Below are 20,423 nucleotides of genomic sequence, written 5' to 3'. Positions count from 1 at the left end.
CAGTATTCTTGCCTGGGAAATCCCACGGACAGAGGAACCTGGCAGGCTACAGTCCATAGGGTTGTACAGAGTCGGACACGACCAAGTGACTTAACATGCACGCAATGCCTTTTCCCTCAGCACTTACCACAACTGTGACCATAACTTTTGCAATGTGAGATATAACAGCAAAACGAGTACAATTTTTTTGGTCACAATTTTAGAGAAAGAGTCATTCCTACCATGGATCTTAGCAACCTCAGCATACAGTTTTTTCTCTCCTTATTAAGTCAAGAACTTTCACCATTTAACTTAAAAGAAGTGTCATATAGCTTCTCTTCAGCACATCCAAACAGTCAGCATCAGTACTCTCGTGCTTTGGAGCTGTTACTGAATAAAATGAGGGTGACCTGAACACAAACTGAGATATCTTGACAGTGGATCTGATAACCGGAAACGGCTACTAAGGGACTGAGGAGCAGGATGTGAGGGACAAAGGGTTGATTCACGCCCTGGGTGGGGTGGTGTGAGATTTCATCACACTATTCAGAATGGTGTGTAATTTAAAACATAGGAATTGTTTATTTCTGGAAGTTTCCATTTAATATTTTCCACCTGTAGTTGACCATGAGTAAATAAAACTGTGGAAACTGAAACCTCGGATGGGGTGGGGAGGCTACTGTATCCCCACTCTCCTCCAGTGCTTGGCCCTTGCATGCCAGCACACCACCACTGGGGGCAGCAGTGAGCATCACAGCCAGATCCTTCCTCCAGGGCAGATGTGGCCCATCACTAAAGGTTCTGCTTGCTTGGGCTCAGCAGGTAAAGAATCCACCTGCAATGCGGAAAACCTGGGTTCAATCCCTGGGTTGGGAAGATCAGGAGAAGGGAAAGGCTACCCACTCCAGTATTCTGGTCTGGAGAATTCCATGGACTGTATAGTCCATGGGGTTGCAAAGAGTCGGACACACCTGAGAAACTTTCACTTTCAAAGGTTCTGCTTGGGCTCAGCTGAAACTCTCCAGTCACCCCACACAAGAGTCCAGCTAACATCTGTAGAGAGCGATCCTCAGCCGCAGGAGCACTGAGAAGGAGAATAGTGGCCCGCTACCCACAGGCCAGCCAATGGCTGGCCCACAGTTCAACTCTACTAGACACCCAAAGTGGGCCCATTCATCAGGACTCACTCATAACCTTGCCCACTGGAGGCCTGAGTGGCCTCTGGTCATCTCTCACAGCACCTCAGGTCAGACTGTGAACAGAAACCCTTCCCAACTTCTCTTCACCTGGGAGTCTTTCCCAAACAAAGGCAACATTTTCCCTTCCATGTATGTGTGAGCTTCTGACGTCAATCCTAATTATCCATTATTATTCTCATAACTGGACTTCCGAGGTAGCGCTAGTGGTAAAGAACCCGCATGCCAATGCAGTAAACATAATCCCTGGGTCAGGAAGATCCTTGGAGGAGGGCATAGCAATCCACCCCAGTATTCTTGCCTGGAGAATCCCATGGACACAGGAACCTGATGGGCTACAGTCCACAGGGTCTCAAAGAGTTGGACAAGACTAAAGTGACTTACACCCCCCACCCCCACCCCCCCACACACTGAGTTGGTGAAACAATGCAAAAATGCAGAGCAAAGGGCAATACAAACCCAGGGTAGCATGTACCTCTCGGGTCCTTCAGTACCTCACTTATTTGAGAAATAAAAAGCTTTCCTGAAAGCAGATCCTGGACCACTGGTGCCGCCTGTTATCACAACACTGAGGTGACGTGTCTCTGGGATCATTTGTCACTACTGCCCTACCATGGGCAGTCTAGCCTGTGAGAAGCAGCCTAAACTACTCAACAGAAAAATACTCAGTTCACTTCCTCAGGCATCTGACCTGTTTGGTCTACTGGCGCTTAAGAAAAGGACACTGGGGAAGTCACTGCAGTGGACTCAGATCCACGTGTTTCCTGTCATCAAGTGAGGGAGGCACGTTCAATTTTACTGACATCAGCGGATGAAAACTAACCGTTGTCTGGCCTGCTTCATAACATGCTCTTTTTCCTTAATGGCTCATTCAAACGATCAATATAGACAAAGCTGCACCACTAGGACTGGTTTGTAGGCAGGTTTCCTGGCAATTTCACAAAAACAGCCTGAAGAAACTGGCTCTCTGCTCCTCACTGCACTGGTCAGTCGCTGTTGAAAACCCACACTCTCTCCACAACCCAGTGCCATCCACACTGGCCTCCTGTGCTCTCAATGCTGTTTCATACCGGGCGATGGAAGTTGACCAGAAATTCTCAAGAACTCTTCCCTGGAGGCGCAACCAGTGACGCCTGTGCACATAAACATCCACCAACAAACCCTGTTCTGCCTTCTCCATGTCTCACACTCAACCTTATGCATTAAGCCTTCTTCTGTAAGCTAGCAGCAAAACCGCAATCCCACTCCACCCCCCCTACAAATCAGAGACAGGTTCTTCTACATAAAACTGAACCCCCAAGTACCTTGAAATACCTGTATTTATAAAATACAGGAAACATTCTTTTAACATAGTATAGAGTCTATTCTGGTTACCATTACTACGTAAGTATTTCATTAATCAGAACTCAGATTTTATGTTCCACAAAGATGGGGCCTTTGGGAGGTGAATAGGTTATAAGAGTAGAGACTTCATGAATGAGGTTAATACCTTTGTAAAAGTGGCCCAGAGAGTTCCCGCTTCCCCTTCCACTACATGAGAGAAACTGCAGCAAAAAGATGGCCAAGTAGGAAGTGGGCCCTTACCAGACACCAAACCTTGGACTTCTCAGCCTCCAGAACTGAGAGATATACATGTCTGCTGTTCATAAGCCACCCAGCTCATGGCATCTCGTTACAGCAGCCAGAACAGGCTGGGACAGATGATAAATGGATGGAAAAGTAAACCATGGCTGAGAGACAGGATTACACTACCTGACCCTCACCATAAGTCTTTTTAGTCAATTACAGCTAGCCACAAAATCATTAGGATATATTCACAGTCAGACAATGTAGAAACTGCTGCATCTCATTCATAAGCACTAATATTTCTCAATAAAAGCAGAAGGTCATGATGTCTGCAAGTGACTTTCAAATCATTCAGCAAACATGTATATGTAGGCATACTCCAATATAAAGGAAAACAATGATGACGTGCTGTTATTAATGACTGAGTAGGTAAATTGGTAATGTGGGAGATTACTACATCATTCTTTCAATTTTCTGTATGTTGAAAATTTTAATACAAATTCTGTTCCCACTATTTTTAGTCCCATGAATTACAACTAGTCCTCAGGCTCAATTTATTAGTTCTCATCTCCCCACCCACCTCCCCCACCACAACCGACCCCAATTCTTTATTGCAAAGATATGATTTTAGGAAAAACCTGAATCAATGTTTTTGACCTATATAAGCAAAAAGTTCTGCAAAAAGAAATATACAACGTCAGTTCTATTTTTTTAATACATATGTTTCAGTTATCAGATTTTAAAGAGTATCTACAACGGGAAGTGATTTAGCTAAAGCAGTACATAAATTTGTGGTCAATGATGTACTGCATGTGTTTCTACAAAATACCTCTCATGAATAACCGAGGACTATAATATGATTTAAAGATGCACTTTTTCTTCAATAATAAAAAATCCTTGACATATTATATAATATTTAATAATAGCCATATTAATCAGGCATTGCCAAAAGATATTTATAGTCAAATTCTTTCATTTAACATTGCCCTCCCTCCCTGCCTTTACCAACCCACAACTTCCAGACTTAGTAAACACAAGTCTAAGTTGAGGATATACAGCTAAATCTGAATGTTGCATCATTAAAATATAAATGAAAAGGCACACAAGAATTGCATAAACAAAATTAAAGGAGTATCTTAACAGTTGTTAAAAGAGCTAAGTCTTTCTTCCCTGGTGGGAGAGTGGGTAAGAATCTGCATGCCAATGGAGGGGACGCGGGTTTGATCCCTAGGCTGGGAAGATGTTACACCCCGTGGGCAACTAAAGCCTGTGTGCCACAACTACTTTCTCTGAGGCAATCATCACCACCCCTCTCTAGGCTCACAACTGTATCTGTAGCCCAACCTCATCATTCCCTTGAGTTCCCTATTGCATACACAGCTGTCTAACTCAACACCTACATCTGGACATCTCACAGCCACATCAAAAACCAACACAGTATCAGGAGCTCTAGTCTGTGCTTTATCAAGTCCTCCCAAGTGATTCTACTGCACACAAAGTTGGACAACCACCAGTCCAGGTGAGGCACTAGTCTCTAAACAGAGATTATGGGCTTTAAATTACCTTAGATTTAACACTTCCCTGAAGGCTCAAAAACAAAAAGGTCTGTCTAGTCAAGGCTATCGCTTTTCCAATAGTCATGTATGGATGTGAGAGTTGGACTATGAAGAAAGCTGGGTGCCTAAGAATTGATGCTTTTGAACTGCGGTATTGGAGAAGACTCTTGAGAGTCCCTTGGACTGCAAGAAGATCCAACTAATTCATCCTAAAGGAGATCAGTCCTGCGTGTTCTTTGGAAGAACTGATGTTGAAGCTGACACTCCAATACTTTGGTCACCTAATGAGAAGAGCTGACTCATTTGAAAAGACCCTGACGCTGGGAAAGATTGAGGGCAGGAGGAGAAGGGGACGACAGAGGATGAGATGGTTGGATAGCATCACCAACACAATGGACATGAGTTTGGGTGAACTCCGGGAGTTGGTGATGGGCAGGGAGGCCTCGCATGCTGCGGTTCATGGGGTCGCAAAGAGTTGGACAGTGACTGAACTGAACTGAAAGCTCAGTTGGTAAAGAATCTGCCTGCAACGCAGCAGACCCCGTTTCGATTCCTGGGTGGGGAAGATCTGCTGGAGAAGGGATAGGCTACCCACTCCAGTATTCTTGGGCTTCTCTTGTGGCCCAGGTGGTAAAGAATCTGCCTGCAATGCGGGAGACCTGGCTTCGATCTCTGGATTGGGAAGATACCCTGGAGAAGGGAAAGGCTACCCACTCCAGTATTCTGGCCTGGAGAATTCCATGGACTGTATAGTCCATGTGGCTGCGAAAAGTCGGACACAACTGAGCAACTTTCGTTTCACTTCCCTACTTCCTCCTTATCCCAACCCCTCATTCCAGCAGCCAGAGTATCTGCTTACAGTGCGTGCGTGTTAGGTCACTTCAGTCGTGTCTGACTCTTTGAGACCCAATGGATCAAGCCTGCCAGGCGCCTCCGTCCAAGGGATTCTCCAGGTAAGAATACTGGAGTGGGTTGCTATGCCCTTCTTCAAGGGACTGTCTGGACCCAGGAATCAAATCTGCATCTCTTTCGTCTCCTGCACTGGCAGACGAGTTGTTTACCGCTAGCGCCACCTGGGAAGCCCCTCTGCTCACAGTCAGTCAGTCAGTCAGTTCAGTCGCTCAGTCATGTCCGACTCTTTGTGACCCCATGGACTGCAGCACACCAGGCCTCCCTGTCCATCACCAACCCTCAGAGCTTACTCAAACTCATGTCCATTGAGTCAGTGATGCCACCCAACCATCTCATCCTCTGTCATCCCCTTCTCCTCCTGCCGTCAATCTTTCCCAGCATCAGGGTCTTTTCCAGTGAGTCAGTTCTTCCCATCAGGTGCCCAAAGTATTGGAGCTTTAGCTTCAGCATCAGTCCTTTCAATGAATATTCAGGACTGATCTCCTTTAGGATGAATTGGTTGGATGATCTTGCAGTCCAAGGGACTCTCAAGAGTCTTCTCCAACACCACAGTTCAAAAGCATCAATTCTTCGGCGCTCAGCTTTCTTTATAGTCCAACTCTCACATCCATACATGACTACTGCTCACAGTAGCTCACAGTGAAAGCCAAGGTCCTTACAATAACCCTCTAGAATCTGTCCCACCAATACCTCTTTGGCCTCACTCTGGTCTCCTTGCTGCTCCTCAAACACAAGCAACACGTTTCACAGCACAGCTTTTGCACCTACAGGTCCGGCTGCCTATAATATTCTTTCCTCAAGGCTCAATCACTTGCTCTAAGCCTTCACACTATCACCACACAAAACTCACATACACAGTGCATAGGTGCACAAACGCCACTCCCTGCTCTGTGTTTCTTTACCCATAGTACAGTCATTCCTTTAGTTCCAGGACCCCCACAAACACCAATATCCAGACATTCAAGTCCTTTACGTAAAATGGTATAGTAGAGTCAGTCCTCCATACCATGCAGGATGGAACCTGGAGCAGGGGCACTTGTACTTATGCTATCAATTGGCTTGCTATGTCTATTCTATTTCTCCCCATCACAACATAAACTCTTTAAAGACAGGACCTTTGACAACAAAGGATTGGGATTCACCAATGAATCCCAATCCTAAAACAGTGTGGGCAATTAATAAATATCTGCTAAACAAATTTAGATTAGCTACTCAGGAAAGACTTAATAATGATTGAGACAATACTTGTACCAAGCCTTGATGTTAGACCATTTACCTTTTTAATGGTTTAAATTAACATGATACAATAAATCTACATCAGTTATCCATGGCACACACTTTTAAAAGAATGCCAATTTATCTTTTAAAAAAGTAGATTATCACTAGGAAACTAGTTTCCAAGATGTCAGAAAGAGGTATTATGTCCTAAAAATAAAAACCCCAAACCCTGAAGAAAAACTCAAAAGAATCTAAAAAAATAAAAGAGTGTGTATGTGTATAACTGATTCACTTTGCTGTACACCTGAAACTAACACAATGATGAAAATCAACTATACTCAAATAAAAATTTTTAAAGACAAGCACACACACCACACACTCTGCTACTTTCTTATGAGGGACAAAAGCAAATACAAATGATGGAAAACAAGAAAGCTCCCAAACGAAAACCAAACATTTCAAAGAACAAAGCCTAAAGAAAAAGGTTCCTTTCTAGATGGAGTTTGTAAGAAGGAGTGTGTCCACCCGCACCAGTTTTACTTTGTGGAAAAAAAGAGAAAACTAATCCTCTTAAGAAATCCACTCTTCAACCCAAAAGAACTGCCAAGACCGCTTGCCTCGCAGGTTTTACTCCATCGCTGGGGCACACGTGCCAGCTAGTTCAACCCAGCCAGCCCCTACTGTTCTACTCCAAGCACACTACCCAGCACTACTAAGCCCCTCTCTTATTCTGCATGGCCTGGCTACAGGAACTTTAAGGCCAGACTTTTACAGTTTTGGCCCTAGTCTGAATAATTCCTTGACCTACCACTTGCTTTTTATACCACATCCCATTCTGGGAAGTGTTAAAGGAATAAGTCTGCTACAGTGTTTTCAGGTAATTTTTGAAAGATTTGAATATGATGTCATTTATACAAACAAGAAGTCATTTATCCGGCTAGCTCAGTCTTAAGTTGGGTTCCCAGAACCAGCCCAGGACGCTTCTCAAGTACTTCCTGGCAACCATCAGGATTCTGCAGAGCGCGCGCCCTCTCTCTGATAACAAGCCCCAAACCTATCCTGCCGCTCCCTGAGGAAACCCTTTGACAAACCCTTCGATAAACCCTTCAATAGACGGTCCTAGCCCACACATTTCAATGGCTACACAATCAGCTCTCCTGCTCCCACGTCATGCTGGGTCCTGGGAAATCTGGGATTCTGCTTCCCCAGGAAAGAGGCCTCAGATCCCCTTTGGATACAGAACCTTTTACTGACTTCACGTGATCTTTTTCCCTGTCTTTTCACCTGTCTCCCCCTCATCCCAGGGAGGAACAGGGAGGAAGACAAAGACAGAGCTCTTTCCTGGGGACCCACCAGCATGTAAGCTCTATCTACACTCCCTCTAACTCCCCAATTAGCCCACAGAGTATGTATCAAGGTAAGGAATAATTTTTCACACCTACTGAAACCTCTTTTATACACTTGGACTAAGACTTCAGGAACTCACTGGTCAAAGAGTCTTTTTTTCTGTTCTGTTATCCATTCTCCTGAGGCAGAGCAATTAGGAAACAGGTAAAGAAAATATACATGGGTTAATCTATCAGAAAACACAGATCATGGCATCTGGTCCCATCACTTCATGGGAAATAGATGGGGAAACAGTGGAAACAGTGTCAGACTTTATCTTTTTGGGCTCCGAAATCACTGCAGATGGTGACTGCAGCCATGAAATTAAGACGCTTACTCCTTGGAAGAAAAGTTATGACCAACCTAGATAGCGTATTGAAAAGCTGAGACATTACTTTGCCAACAAAGGTCCGTTTAGTCAAGGCTATGGTTTTTCCAGTGGTCATGAATGGATGTGAGAGTTGGACTGTGAAGAAAGCTGAGCACCCAAGAATTGATGCTTTTGAACTGTGGTGTTGGAGAAGACTCCTGAGAGTCCCCTGGACTGCAAGGAGATCCAACCAGTCCATTCTGAAGGAGATCAATCCTGGGTGTTCTTTGGAAGGAATAATACTGAAGCTGAAACTCCAGTACTTTGGCCACCTCATGCAAAGAGTTGACTCACTGGAAAAGACTCTGATTCTGGGAGGGATTGGGGGCAGGAGGAAAAGGGGACGACAGAGGATGAGATGGCTGGATGGCATCACTGACTCGATGGACGTGAGTGAACTCCGGGAGATGGTGATGGACAGGGAGGCCTGGCATGCTGTGATTCATGGGGTCGCAAAGAGTTGGACACGACTGAGCAACTGAACTGAACTGAACTGAATCTATCAAAATACTACATCACTGCCACAGGCTGAATTGTGTACCCCCGGATTTTCTATGTTGAGGTCAAAACCCCCACTACCACAATGCTGTCCACACTTCTGATGTGCATGAACCACCAGAGCAATCCTGGTGCCAAAAGTAACTTATGTTTCTGAACACAAGAGACACCACAGCTCCCTGGAGTGCCCATTACCCTTCTCTTGGAAAGGGCAAACCTCACTGATCCTGCATCACTGAGCACCTATATGCAGGGCCTGATACTGTGCTGCGTGTGACAGGGTATCTGTCAGCACGATGACTTTTATTACAAGGAATAGAAAACTAAACAGGATCATGCCACCTCTTACGACTCCAACAGTCCAGAGGGAGTCCTGCTTCAGGGAGGTCGTGCCAGCTCCCCTCCACTCACCCAACAGGCCTACCCCACTCTCCTCTGTGCGTCAGCTCTGCCCAAGCCCGCAGCATGGTGGCTTCTGTACCAGAAGTCCAACCATCTTTCTGATGACAGGGAGCAAACTCCTCTCCCCAAAGCCCCAAGCAAATCTCAACTGGATTCAACTGTGTCAAATACCCATTACTGGACCAGTGACTGGACCAGAGAACCAGTGGATGGTTCTCTCAAGGAAAGGCCTGGACACGAGGTGCAGCTAGCATCCTTGGAAGCAAACGGACAATGTGGAACAAGACAGGAAGCCTCAAATGAAAACAGAAAAAAAAAAAAAAAATCTGAGAATTAAGCACTACTGTGTAAAGATCATTTTATAGGTGTGTATGTGTACACATGTGTGTATATACACGATTATATGTACACATGCACACATGAATGCACTGCTATATATACATGTAAATGCATATATTACATAGGTAAATGTAAACACATTGCTGTATGTGTAAATGAGTAGAGGGGAGCTGGGAGGCCCTAATATAACCTAATTTAAAGACATTTGATCTCAATGAAAGAAAAAGACGAAGAATTTTAGATGCTATGTGCTTAAATAACACATCTGAGATCAAAGCAATGAAGTCCTGTGGGAATCAGTTGTGGGAGAAGACACCAAGGCAAACGGTCAAGGAAAGGCCACAGAGGAGTGGAGAAAAAGAAGAAATGAGAGCTAAGAAAATGAGGAAGTCTGTTATCCAACAGAAACGGAGATGCTCACTGTGTGACCAGCTCCCTGCTGTATCTGAAACGTTATCTGAAGCATATGAGTAATATGGGAATTGGAAACATGATCCTAGAGTAGCATTCAGCATACAAGCAAATTAAAGATCCACTGTGCAAAATTCACCAAGGCAAAAAATAAGTGACACTTGTCACACTTCTGGTCAGAAGCAAAACTAGACCTAACTGTTAAGCAAAACAAAAGGATCCCATTCAAAGACGGCTGAATAAAATATTAAGTTTATACAAAAGTACTTCCCCTTGGATGAGGTTTTTTTTTTTTTTTTTAATTTTTTTAATTCTACACACATTTCATGACAGAATTTCAAAACAGCACTGAGGCTTTAAAAGCCACACGTCATCAAACCATGCTGCACAGCCTGTTTTGTAAGCACAGTTACCTCCACACTGATTCGTGCATGTACTGTCTGTGGCTGCTTTCTCCAGACAGTGGCATAACTGGGTCACAGTGACAGAGACCACACAGCCCACAAAGCCTAAATTATTTACTATCTGGCCCTTATCAAAAGCTCGCCCTCCTCTGCTTTAATGTATTGCTTTTTAAAATTCAATTCTGAAAAAAAAAAAAATTCTCATATGTTTCATAATGGGAAAACAAATTTTATTTTGAAAAGTTGATAGCTTAGTAACAGACTTACATTGGAAATGTATTAAACAAAATACCAATAAGAGATGATAATAAAAAAATACTCACAATCTTTCAAGGAGACTTAACCCAGAAAATGAGCCATTCTTCAGCTCGGATATTTTATTGTTACTCAGAATCCTAAAAATGACAAAAAAAAAAAAAGGTAAGTTGCCTAATATATGTACATCATCAATATCAAATAAATTTAGCTTGTTAAGTTTAAACTATAGGAAGTCTAAGAAGTCACTTATTACCCAAAGAATTTTTGAGATGCCTGAAAAAAATTGGAGCTTCCTTCTCTTTGAGAAACAACCCAAAATAGCTAATTTGCACATCTTGTCACATCTTAAATTGTTCTTGTCACCCTAAACCAAGACATTTGAAATAAAAAGTCAACATAAAACAGCTCTAAGTTCAGTGTAAGAATAAAGAATGTCATATACATTTACAAAATTAATTTATATAAACTGAATATCTACTTAAAAACTGGAAACTTAATACAAAAAGAGCTCTACCAAGCACTGACTTGGAAGGAAATACAGGGCTTCCCTGGTGGCTCACTGGTAAATAATCGGCCTGCCAACGCAGGGGACACTCACTGGCTTGTTCCCTAATCCAGGAGAAGCCCACATGCCATAGAGCAACTGAGCCTATGAGCCACAACTACTGAGCCTACACGTGCTCCAGAGCTCGTGCTGCACAAGAGAAGCCACCGCAACGAGCAGCCCACACACCACATCTGGAGCAGCCCCTGCTCACTAGACAGGAGCGACACGGAAACAAAGAGCCGGCGCAGCCAATTACAGATAAATAAATAAGTAAAACAGTTTTAAAAAGAGAAATATAGTATCTTCTAGATGCCATTTCAACAATACTGAATATTATTTGCAACTTGCTAAGCTGCTAAGTCACTTCAGTCGTATCGGACTCTGTGCGACCCCATAGACGGCAGCCCACCAGGCTCCCTGGTCCCTGGGATTCTCCAAGCAAGAAACCCACTGGAGTGGGGTGCCATTTCCTTCTCCAATGCATGAAAGTGAAAAGTGAAAGTGAAGTCGCTCAGTCGTGTCTGACCCTCAGCAACCCCATGGACTGCAGCCTTCCAGGCTCCTCCGTCCATGGGATTTTCTAGGCAAGAGTACTGGAGTGGGGAGTACCACTGGAGTGGCCATTGCCTTCTCCATTTGCAACTTCAGTTCAGTTCAGTTCAGTCGACCCCATGAATCGCAGCACGCCAGGCCTCCCTGTCCATTACCAACTCCCGGAGTTCACTCAGACTCATGTCCATTGAGTCAGTGATGCCATCCAGCCATCTCATCCTCTGTCGTCCCCTTTTCCTCCTGCCCCCAATCCCTCCCAGCATCAGAGTCTTTTCCAATGAGTCAACTCTTTGCATGAGGTGGCCAAAGTACTGGAGTTTCAGCTTTAGCATCATTCCTTCCAAAGAAATCCTAGGGCTCATCTCCTTCAGAATGGACTTGTTGGATCTCCTTGCAGTCCAAGGGACTCTCAAGAGTCTTCTCCAACACCACAGGTCAAAAGCATCAATTCTTCGGCACTCGGCCTTCTTCACAATCCAACTCTCACATCCATACATGACCACAGGAAAAACCATAGCCTTGACTAGACGAACCTTTGTTGGCAAAGTAATGTCTCTGCTTTTGAATATGCTATCTAGGTTGGTCATAACTTTCCTTCCAAGGAGTAAGCGTCTTTTAATTTCATGGCTGCAGTCACCATCTGCAGTGATTTTGGAGCCCAAAAAGATAAAGTCTGACTCTGTTTCCCCATCTATTTGCCATGAAATGATGGGACCAGATGCCATGATCTTCATTTTCTGAACGTTGAGCTTTAAGCCAACTTTTTCACTCTCCTCTTTCACTTTCATCAAGAGGCTCTTTAGTTCCTCTTCACTTTCTGCCATAAGGGTGGTGTCATCTGCATATCTGAGGTTATTGATATTTCTCCCGGCAATCTTGATTCTAGCTTGTGCTTCTTCCAGTCCAGTGTTTCTCATGATGTACTCTGCATATAAGTTTGTGTGAAAATATTATACTTTTTGCACACATTCACAGGCAGAAACAGGTAGCTGTATTGCAATACTACAACTCATGGATTAGGATGATGTTCTTTAAAAAAACTGGAAACAAAAAAATGATTTAAAAGAAGTCCTGGTCGAGCCACCACCGTGGCAGAACTTGCCTAAGACCAGACAATGCGCACACAGTCTTGCTTCCTCTCTAGGCTTTGTAACTATGCTCCTTTTGCATCTTGCATGCCAATAAGGAATTTCCACACAGAAGGGGGAAATGTTAAAGCTACCTTACTTGGGAGAGTGGAAATAACGAGATAAAATAAATGGAAAAAAAAAATCAAAACAGCCTTAGAAGAGTTCAATTAATGGCTCAAGACCATCCTAGGAAATGGTAGAGATGGAATAGGAACCCTGGTACACACTTCACTCCAAACCCCCTGTTCTTCAATACAGACCAATGCTGGTCTAGAGACACCCTTACTGGCATTTTAAGCAGAAAACTCTCCATCCCACAAGGTGCTGTACAACTTCAGGGGCAGACCCTTCACACTGGGTCCAGGCTGAGGGCTGCCCCCAGTCCAGAATGGGCAATACTGTACGTACAAATGTTAACAGAACACCCCTGGGTCATGGGGTTTCAGGCACTCATTTTCATTTTGTTTACTCTCATCTTTCTTTAGAACAAAAGAGTCCATTATGTGTATGAAAGCAAGCAAAAAGAAATAGCCATTTGACTGATGTTCTTTAGTTTGAAGTTAAAAAAAAAAAAACAGCTAATGCAGATTAACATTTCACAGCATTTTTGCGATAAAGTCAAGCTTATGTGTGCTTGAAGCCCAGCTCTATCATGTTCAATTACACTGGTCATGAGCAAGTCACTCCATTCTCTGTAACACAATTCCTCATTTATAAATGGGAAGAACAGTATCTACTGATACCTCATATAATTCTAGAAAGAAAGCAGAAAACACCTAACACGCTCAATGAGTGTAATGTTGCAAATTCTATTTCCTTGGTTCTAAGACACACATCTTCCCTCATTTTAATGTTTCTGACATCAAAATGCATCCGGCAATCAAAGCATATCACTATGGAGTTATTTTCCTTCTCCTCCAACCTGTTACTAAAGCAAGGATAAGGCCTGAACCACTGGAACCAAGAAAAACATGGTGATCAAGAACATGCCAATTGAAACATCATTTTATCTCATCAAAGCTGCAAAAGGACTTTAAGTAAAGTAGTAGGCGTGAGCAAAAGCAAACATGGACTTGGACAAGGCCAAGGCCACGGAGGTCACTGTAACGGCATTTCTCCGGCAGTCCATACCCAAGAGCTACCAACCTTGCCTTCCTAAACAGGCAGGGGTCCTAAGCTAAGAAGTCACCAAATCCAACAAGAAATATATTCAATGATCTAATTTAAGCATGATTTATACCAAAGAGTTCAGCTTTTGTAAGAGGGGGAGTTAAACAAATGATGGTATATCAAACGACAAAATTGTGCCCATCCATTAAAGGAAACTTTTAAAGGAAACTTGATAAAAAGGAAAATGCTTATAATCAGTTAAAAAGCAAAGAACAAAACTGACACCATTGACTGGAATGAATATAATGCAGAGACAAAAAAGACTTGGAAGAAATAGATCACAATGATCACTATCTTGGTGATGAGGTTCCTACTTCTCTCTTAGTCTTTATAATCCTGAAGTATTTTGAAATATCTAGAATGATTCTTCTCTTTGAAACAGACTTTGATGATAAACATAAGAATCTTAATTACCAAGTATAGCTTCAAATTGAGCTGATTTTGAGTATATCTTAAAATAAACATTGAAGTAGGGAATACTTTATTTCTGCTGAGATTAAAAGCTCACATTTCATTATTTACATTCAAAAAAGGTTTATGTAGTGACTGCAACTTAAAAGGCAGTAAAAGTAGTGCAAAGAACAATGTGGTTGCTATCTCAGGCTTTTGAGACATCACCAGTAATACATGACTCAGTCTCTGACAAGTCACTTCACTTTTCTACATAGACTTCTGTTTCATCATTTTTAAGACAGAAGAGATTAGGCAAGAATGATCTCCATTCTTAAAAGAAGCACCTCCCAACTTATTTTTAATTTTTTATAATTATTCATGTTGTAATGAGCAAAGCTGAAGAAACTGATGGTGACTGAGAATTTACTAGCAATGAACCAAAAGTAAGGAAATAAAGGAAAACTACACAAAGCTACCAAGCTCACTGCCACCACTATGTTGTTTCAGAATGAAGAATGAAACCTACACACAGACATATCTTGGGAAAAACTGCCAGGATGCGGACTGAATTACACTCAGTGAAACTTGGTATTGCTTCAGCAAAAGGCCTGTCATTTGCTCAGTCATAAAGGCTTTAGTATGATAAATGACAGACTTTATTGACGAGAGTAAAAGGGAAGACATTTTATCACACTTAAAAAGTTATAACTGTAACCTTAAAAATATAGTTTACAACCTCATGTTAATATATTCAGTCTACATATTACTTGATGTGTTTAAGGATTTTTTCAAGAAAACAGGATCGGTATGAATAAATCTACTCTGCAGACAGTTTTTATACTCAATTTTGAGACAGAGGGACTGCGGAACTAGCAAGTGCATAATATCATGTATCATTATAAACCTAAAACCTATTCATAATATTTTTGCTGGAACCTTTGAAATTTCAAACTTTCTAAGAGGTAACTAAATGAAAAATGTAAACTTGACCAGAGTTACAAAGCTTATATATACTCATTTCTGTTCTATACTGATGACGTTACCACCACACGATCCACGGGCAACACTCAGGAATGCTTTTATGGGTTCCTGCCTCTGGAATTCAAACACAAGAAGAGTTTGATGTCCGCTGCTACCATTTAACCCAGAAAGAAGTTAGTTCGGTGTGTAATTTATGCCTGAAACATGAAAAAAAGGAATAAGACACAATGTAGACATGTTTTTTTTAAATCAAAAGGTTATGGAGCAGAAAGAAATAAAAATTCAGCATTACAATTCCTCAGTTGCATGCTATTTCAACTCCAAGAATGGAATGCTGTTCACAGCATCCACATTCTGTATGGCAGAAGACACAGAATCATTTTCCTTTTAAGAGGAACTGAAAATGTATTTCAAGAGCATTAAATATTCAGAGCAAACGTTAGGAATATAACTCTTAAAATCAATATAATTTCCTGAAAGAAAAAAAACATGGTCAAAAAAGATAAATAAGAAAAAAAAAAGATAAATAGGCTCATTAGAGTGGGTTGAATGGTGTTCCTCAAAACGTATGAAAGTGAAAGTGTTAGTCATTCAGTCATGTCTGTCTCTTTGTCACTCCATGGTCCATAGTCCACCAGGCTTCTCTGTCCAGGGAATTTTCGAGGCAAGAATACTGGAGTGTGTTGCCCATTTCCTTCTCCAGGGGATCTTCCCAACCCAGGGATCAAATCCAGGTCTCCTGTATTGCAGGCAGACTCTACATACTGAGCCACCAGGGAAGACTCCAAAAGGTATACCAAGAACTTGTGAATGCTACCTTAATTAGAAATAAGGTATCTGCAATGAAGTTAAGGGTTTCAAGATAAAACCCATCCTGATTAGACTGGGCTCTAAACACAGTGACGGGTGTCCCAGAAGAGAAAGAAAAGAGGACTCAGAGGCACATGTGAAAACAAGGGCAACCTCAGAAAGAGGAAAAAGAGAAAATGGAAGATAGGCAGATATACGTAATATACAGGCATAATAATCAAAGATTTTCCAGATCTAAGGAAAAGTGTAAACAAAACTATGTTCTTAAACGTAGTGTATTTATATTTTTAAAGCTTATTTTTTTACTTTTAAAAATCCATCAGATCAGATCAGATCAGTCGCTCAGTCATGTCCGACTCTTTGCAACCCCATGAATCGCAGCACGCCAGGCCTCCCTGTCCATCACCAACTCCCGGAGTTCACTCAGACTCATGTCCATTGAGTCAGTGATGCCATCCAGCCATCTCATCTTCTGTCATCCCCTTCTCCTCCTGCCCCCAATCCCTCCCAGCATCAGAGTCTTTTCCAATGAGTCAACTCTTTGCATGAGGTGGCCAAAGTACTGGAGTTTCAGCTTTAGCATCATTCCTTCCAAAGAAATCCCAGGGCTGATCTCCTTCAGAATGGACTGGTTGGATCTCCTTGCAGTCCAAGGGACTCTCAAGAGTCTTCTCCAACACCACAGTTCAGAAGCATCAATTCTTCGGTGCTCGGCCTTCTTCACAGTCCAACTCTCACATCCATACATGACCACAGGAAAAACCATAGCCTTGACTAGACGAACCTTTGTTGGCAAAGAAATGTCTGCTTTTGAGTATGCTATCTAGGTTGGTCATAACTTTCCTTCCAAGGAGCAAGCGTCTTTTAATTTCATGGCTGCAGTCACCATCTGCAGTGATTTTGGAGCCCAAAAAAATAAAGTCTGACACTGTTTCCACTGTTTCCCCATCTATTTCCCATGAAGTGATGGGACGGGATGCCATGATCTTCGTTTTCTGAATATTGAGCTTTAAGCCAACTTTTTCACTCTCCACTTTCACTTTCATCAAGAGGCTTTTGAGTTCCTCTTCACTTTCTGCCATAAGAGTGGTGTCATCTGCATATCTGAGGGTATTGATATTTCTCCCAGCAATCTTGATTCCAGCTTGTGTTTCTTCCAGTCCAGCGTTTCTCATGATGTACTCTGCATAGAAGTTAAATAAACAGGGTGACAATATACAGCCTTGATGAACTCCTTTTCCTATTTGGAACCAGTAAGTTGTTCCATGTCCAGTTCTAACTGTTAAAAAATACATAATATTTACAACCACTATCAAAGACAAAGGACTAATTTCCCAAATGTATAAAGAGCTCTTTAAAAAAAAAATCCCCAATAGAAAATCTAGCAAAAGCTAGATAGTTCATTGAAAGTAAACACTAGTGGATCACAACCACATGAAGGGATATACAGCCTTAATTACAAAAGAAACGCAACTTAGTAAAAGAGGATGCCATAAATCACTTATCAGAATGGGGAAAAATGTGGTATCACATTTGGACTCAGACGGGAACAGCCACTCACATTTAGCAATAAATTAGTACAATCACTATGGAGGGCAAAAGCACAAATGCATATATAATATGTGATCCATTAATTCCCCTTCTGGAAATTTACCCAAAAGACATACTTTGTTGCTGTTGTTTAATCCAGTGAGTCATGACTGACACTTTTGAGACTGTAGCCCACCCGCCAGGCACCTCTGTCCATGGGATTTCCCAAGCAAGAATACTAGAGTGGATTGCCATTTCCTTCTCCAAAAGACATACTTGCACATATACAAAATATAGTACACGTTAAATATTATATAATTATATATTTAGATAACAAAATTATGCATTGCTCTATTGTTTATAAAAGCTAATTACTGAATATTTAAGTTGGCCCCAGGAATATGGAATTGGTTTAAGTCCTCCATTAAATGGATACCATGCAGAATGGGGGATGGGGGCGCAGAGGTGGTGGCGAGGAAGCTTTTAGCTATTCATACAGATCAGACACACTGAAGACCGAGGGCATATATTTACATATTAAACAGTCCCATCCCTTGACAGTTTTGATTTGCTAAAATAATAATACAAATTGATTTTCTACTAGATTTATCATGTAGAAGAGCACCTGTTATTGCTACATCTTTATCAAGTGCAAGAAAAATAGACAATATGACTAGGCTATGCTTCTGAGTCACTAACTTACACAGTGGGCACACTGCCTAAACCTTTAGGGCCACCTGCGATAAGCTAAAACCAGAAATGTTAACTCCTCAGAAGTGAATGTTTAGTACTTTGCTTCATTTATCCCATTAATGAAAACTGGTTATTTCCCATGTTCTCTTGGGGGCAGCCAAATACAACCCGCCACCTGTTTTCTTGACAACCCATGGGCTCTAAGAATGGTTTTTTATGTTTTTTAATGGCTGAAAGAAAACCAAAAGAATAATACTTTATGATACACGAAAAAATGTATGAAATCCAAATTTCAGTGTTCTTAAAGTTTTATTGCGACACGACGATGCCCATTTGTTCACATACTGTCTATGGCAGCTTTGATGCTGACAGCAGACTTGAGGAGTACTGAAGGAGACTGGCCAGGAAAGTCTAAAATATTTACTGTCTGGCCCGTTACAGAAAAAGTTTGCCAACTCTTGTCTTAGTGTACTCTGTCTCAGCTTATTCTCTGTTTCCAGGCAAATGAAAATCAAATGCTAATTTCTAAATTAATTCTTCCTACCAAGTAAGAATAAGAGTATCTACTGCATTTCAAAACTCTCCATTGATTTGAATAATCTTTATTTTAAAATCACATTTAATTCTGCAAGGCATCAGCAATTACACACATTTTGCCCCACATGTTATCTGTTCATCAGTGCATCCTTCTGTTAACTGGATGCATTCATTCATTCCTGCAGAAAGAATTCTGGGTGGTATGTTCTGTCTCTGTGGGTCAAAAAATGTTTTGTCCTCGCTCTGTCACATCATCTTGTTTTAACAGCACTTCTCACTATCTGAAATTACTCTGCTCAGATATTGGTCTATTTACATGTCTCCTATGACAAGGTAAAATCCAAAGAGCGTAGGGGATCTTTTTCAACATGACTGTCACCACATCCCCACAAAAAAAGATCATGATGGTGAACACTGGAGAGAGTCTATCTTGCAGCCATTCTTTTCCATATGGATACACACTCATTTACTCCTCACAAGAACACTATGAAACAGGCACTATTGTTTTTTCAAAGACAGTAACAACAGAAAATTTGCAAGCTGGGCAACTTGCGCAGATTCATATTCAGACCAAGTAGCAGAGTGAAGAGTCAAACAGTGCCTGATACACGAGAGACTCACGGGGCTAAGGGAGGTGCAGTACTAAGATCTCCCTTCCGGACAGACCCTGTTCAGAAGAGCAGGCAACTGACCACTTCCAGCTTCGACTGTCCAGAAGATCTGCCTCAGTTCCAAGCAGAGGCCACCCACTTTGCAAGCAATGCCAGTCCAGGACTGAGCTCCACAGTGATAAGCAGGTTCTCCATCCCTGGTCGGTACAGACTCCACAGTGGTCCTGCTCTGCACCAGAGCTTCCTGCCAAGTGGCCAAAACCCTCTCATAGCTGCAGGTAGTCTGCACCACCCAATCATCCTTCCTTCCCTCTCCTTTCACAGGTGCTAGACTTGCATCCCAATCCAGAGGCTTTCCATAACTTCTGCTTCATCTCCTTCTTCCCCTACCCCCCGAGATAGTTTCCAGAGTTATTCTTCTAACCCTACTCCGGCATGTGCTTTCCAGAGGATCCAACTGATAAGACACCTACAATTTCTGTCCGGTAAATGAGTGAAATAAAATTATGGCTGGGTTTAAAGTTCTGTGTTCAAAGATCCCTCTATAACGGATTAATGATACAACATCTATAATATCCAAGCACCCAGTCATACAGATGAGACATAAATTTCAGTCCCATGCTCATTCCTTCTTCTCTGAGACCTACTGAAAAAAGTTTGGAGGGGACAGGGGCAGGAATAAAAAAACCATCTACCAGAATACGCCTAGATTTCTTCTTCTATGTGCATGTGTGTGTTCAGTGGTGTCTGACTCTTTGCAACCCAATGCAGACTCGTCTGCTCATGGGATTTCCCAGGCAAAAATACTGGAGTGGGTTACCATGCCCTCCTCTAAGGGAACTTGCCAACACACAGATTGAAACCACATCTCCTGCGTGTCAGGCGGATTCTTCACCACTGAGCCACCTGGGAAGCCCCTTCCTCTTTTAATATTGCAGTAAAAGTTGTCTTAATATACTTTACCCCACATTTTA

General features: G+C 42.2%; 1 protein-coding gene across 9 annotated transcripts in view; it reads right to left on the bottom strand.

Moving 5' to 3' along the window:
• ADGRA3 (adhesion G protein-coupled receptor A3) overlaps positions 1-20,423 on the bottom strand; it is a 135,060-nt gene that overhangs the window by 85,020 nt on the left and 29,617 nt on the right. For 8 of the 9 annotated variants that reach the window (XM_086406285.1, XM_086406284.1, XM_086406287.1 and 5 more), the window contains exon 2: positions 10,561-10,632. Coding sequence is in view for 5 of the 9 variants with exons in the window: in XM_086406282.1 (XP_086262408.1) it covers positions 10,561-10,632 (72 nt within the window). In the remaining 4 variants the exon portion in view is untranslated. Of the gene's footprint in view, positions 1-10,560; positions 10,633-10,748; positions 10,861-20,423 lie in introns of those variants that run through there. The other variant, XM_086406286.1, reaches the window with a different exon arrangement.

This window comes from Bos grunniens, chromosome 6 (genome assembly GCF_055505025.1).
Source record: "Bos grunniens cultivar Pamir isolate PY7600 chromosome 6, Bosgru_T2T1.0, whole genome shotgun sequence".
In the NCBI taxonomy this organism is placed as follows: Eukaryota; Metazoa; Chordata; class Mammalia; order Artiodactyla; family Bovidae; genus Bos; species Bos grunniens.
The sequence above is the reverse complement of the archived record's forward strand: the minus strand, read 5'-3'. Positions and strand labels throughout refer to the sequence as shown.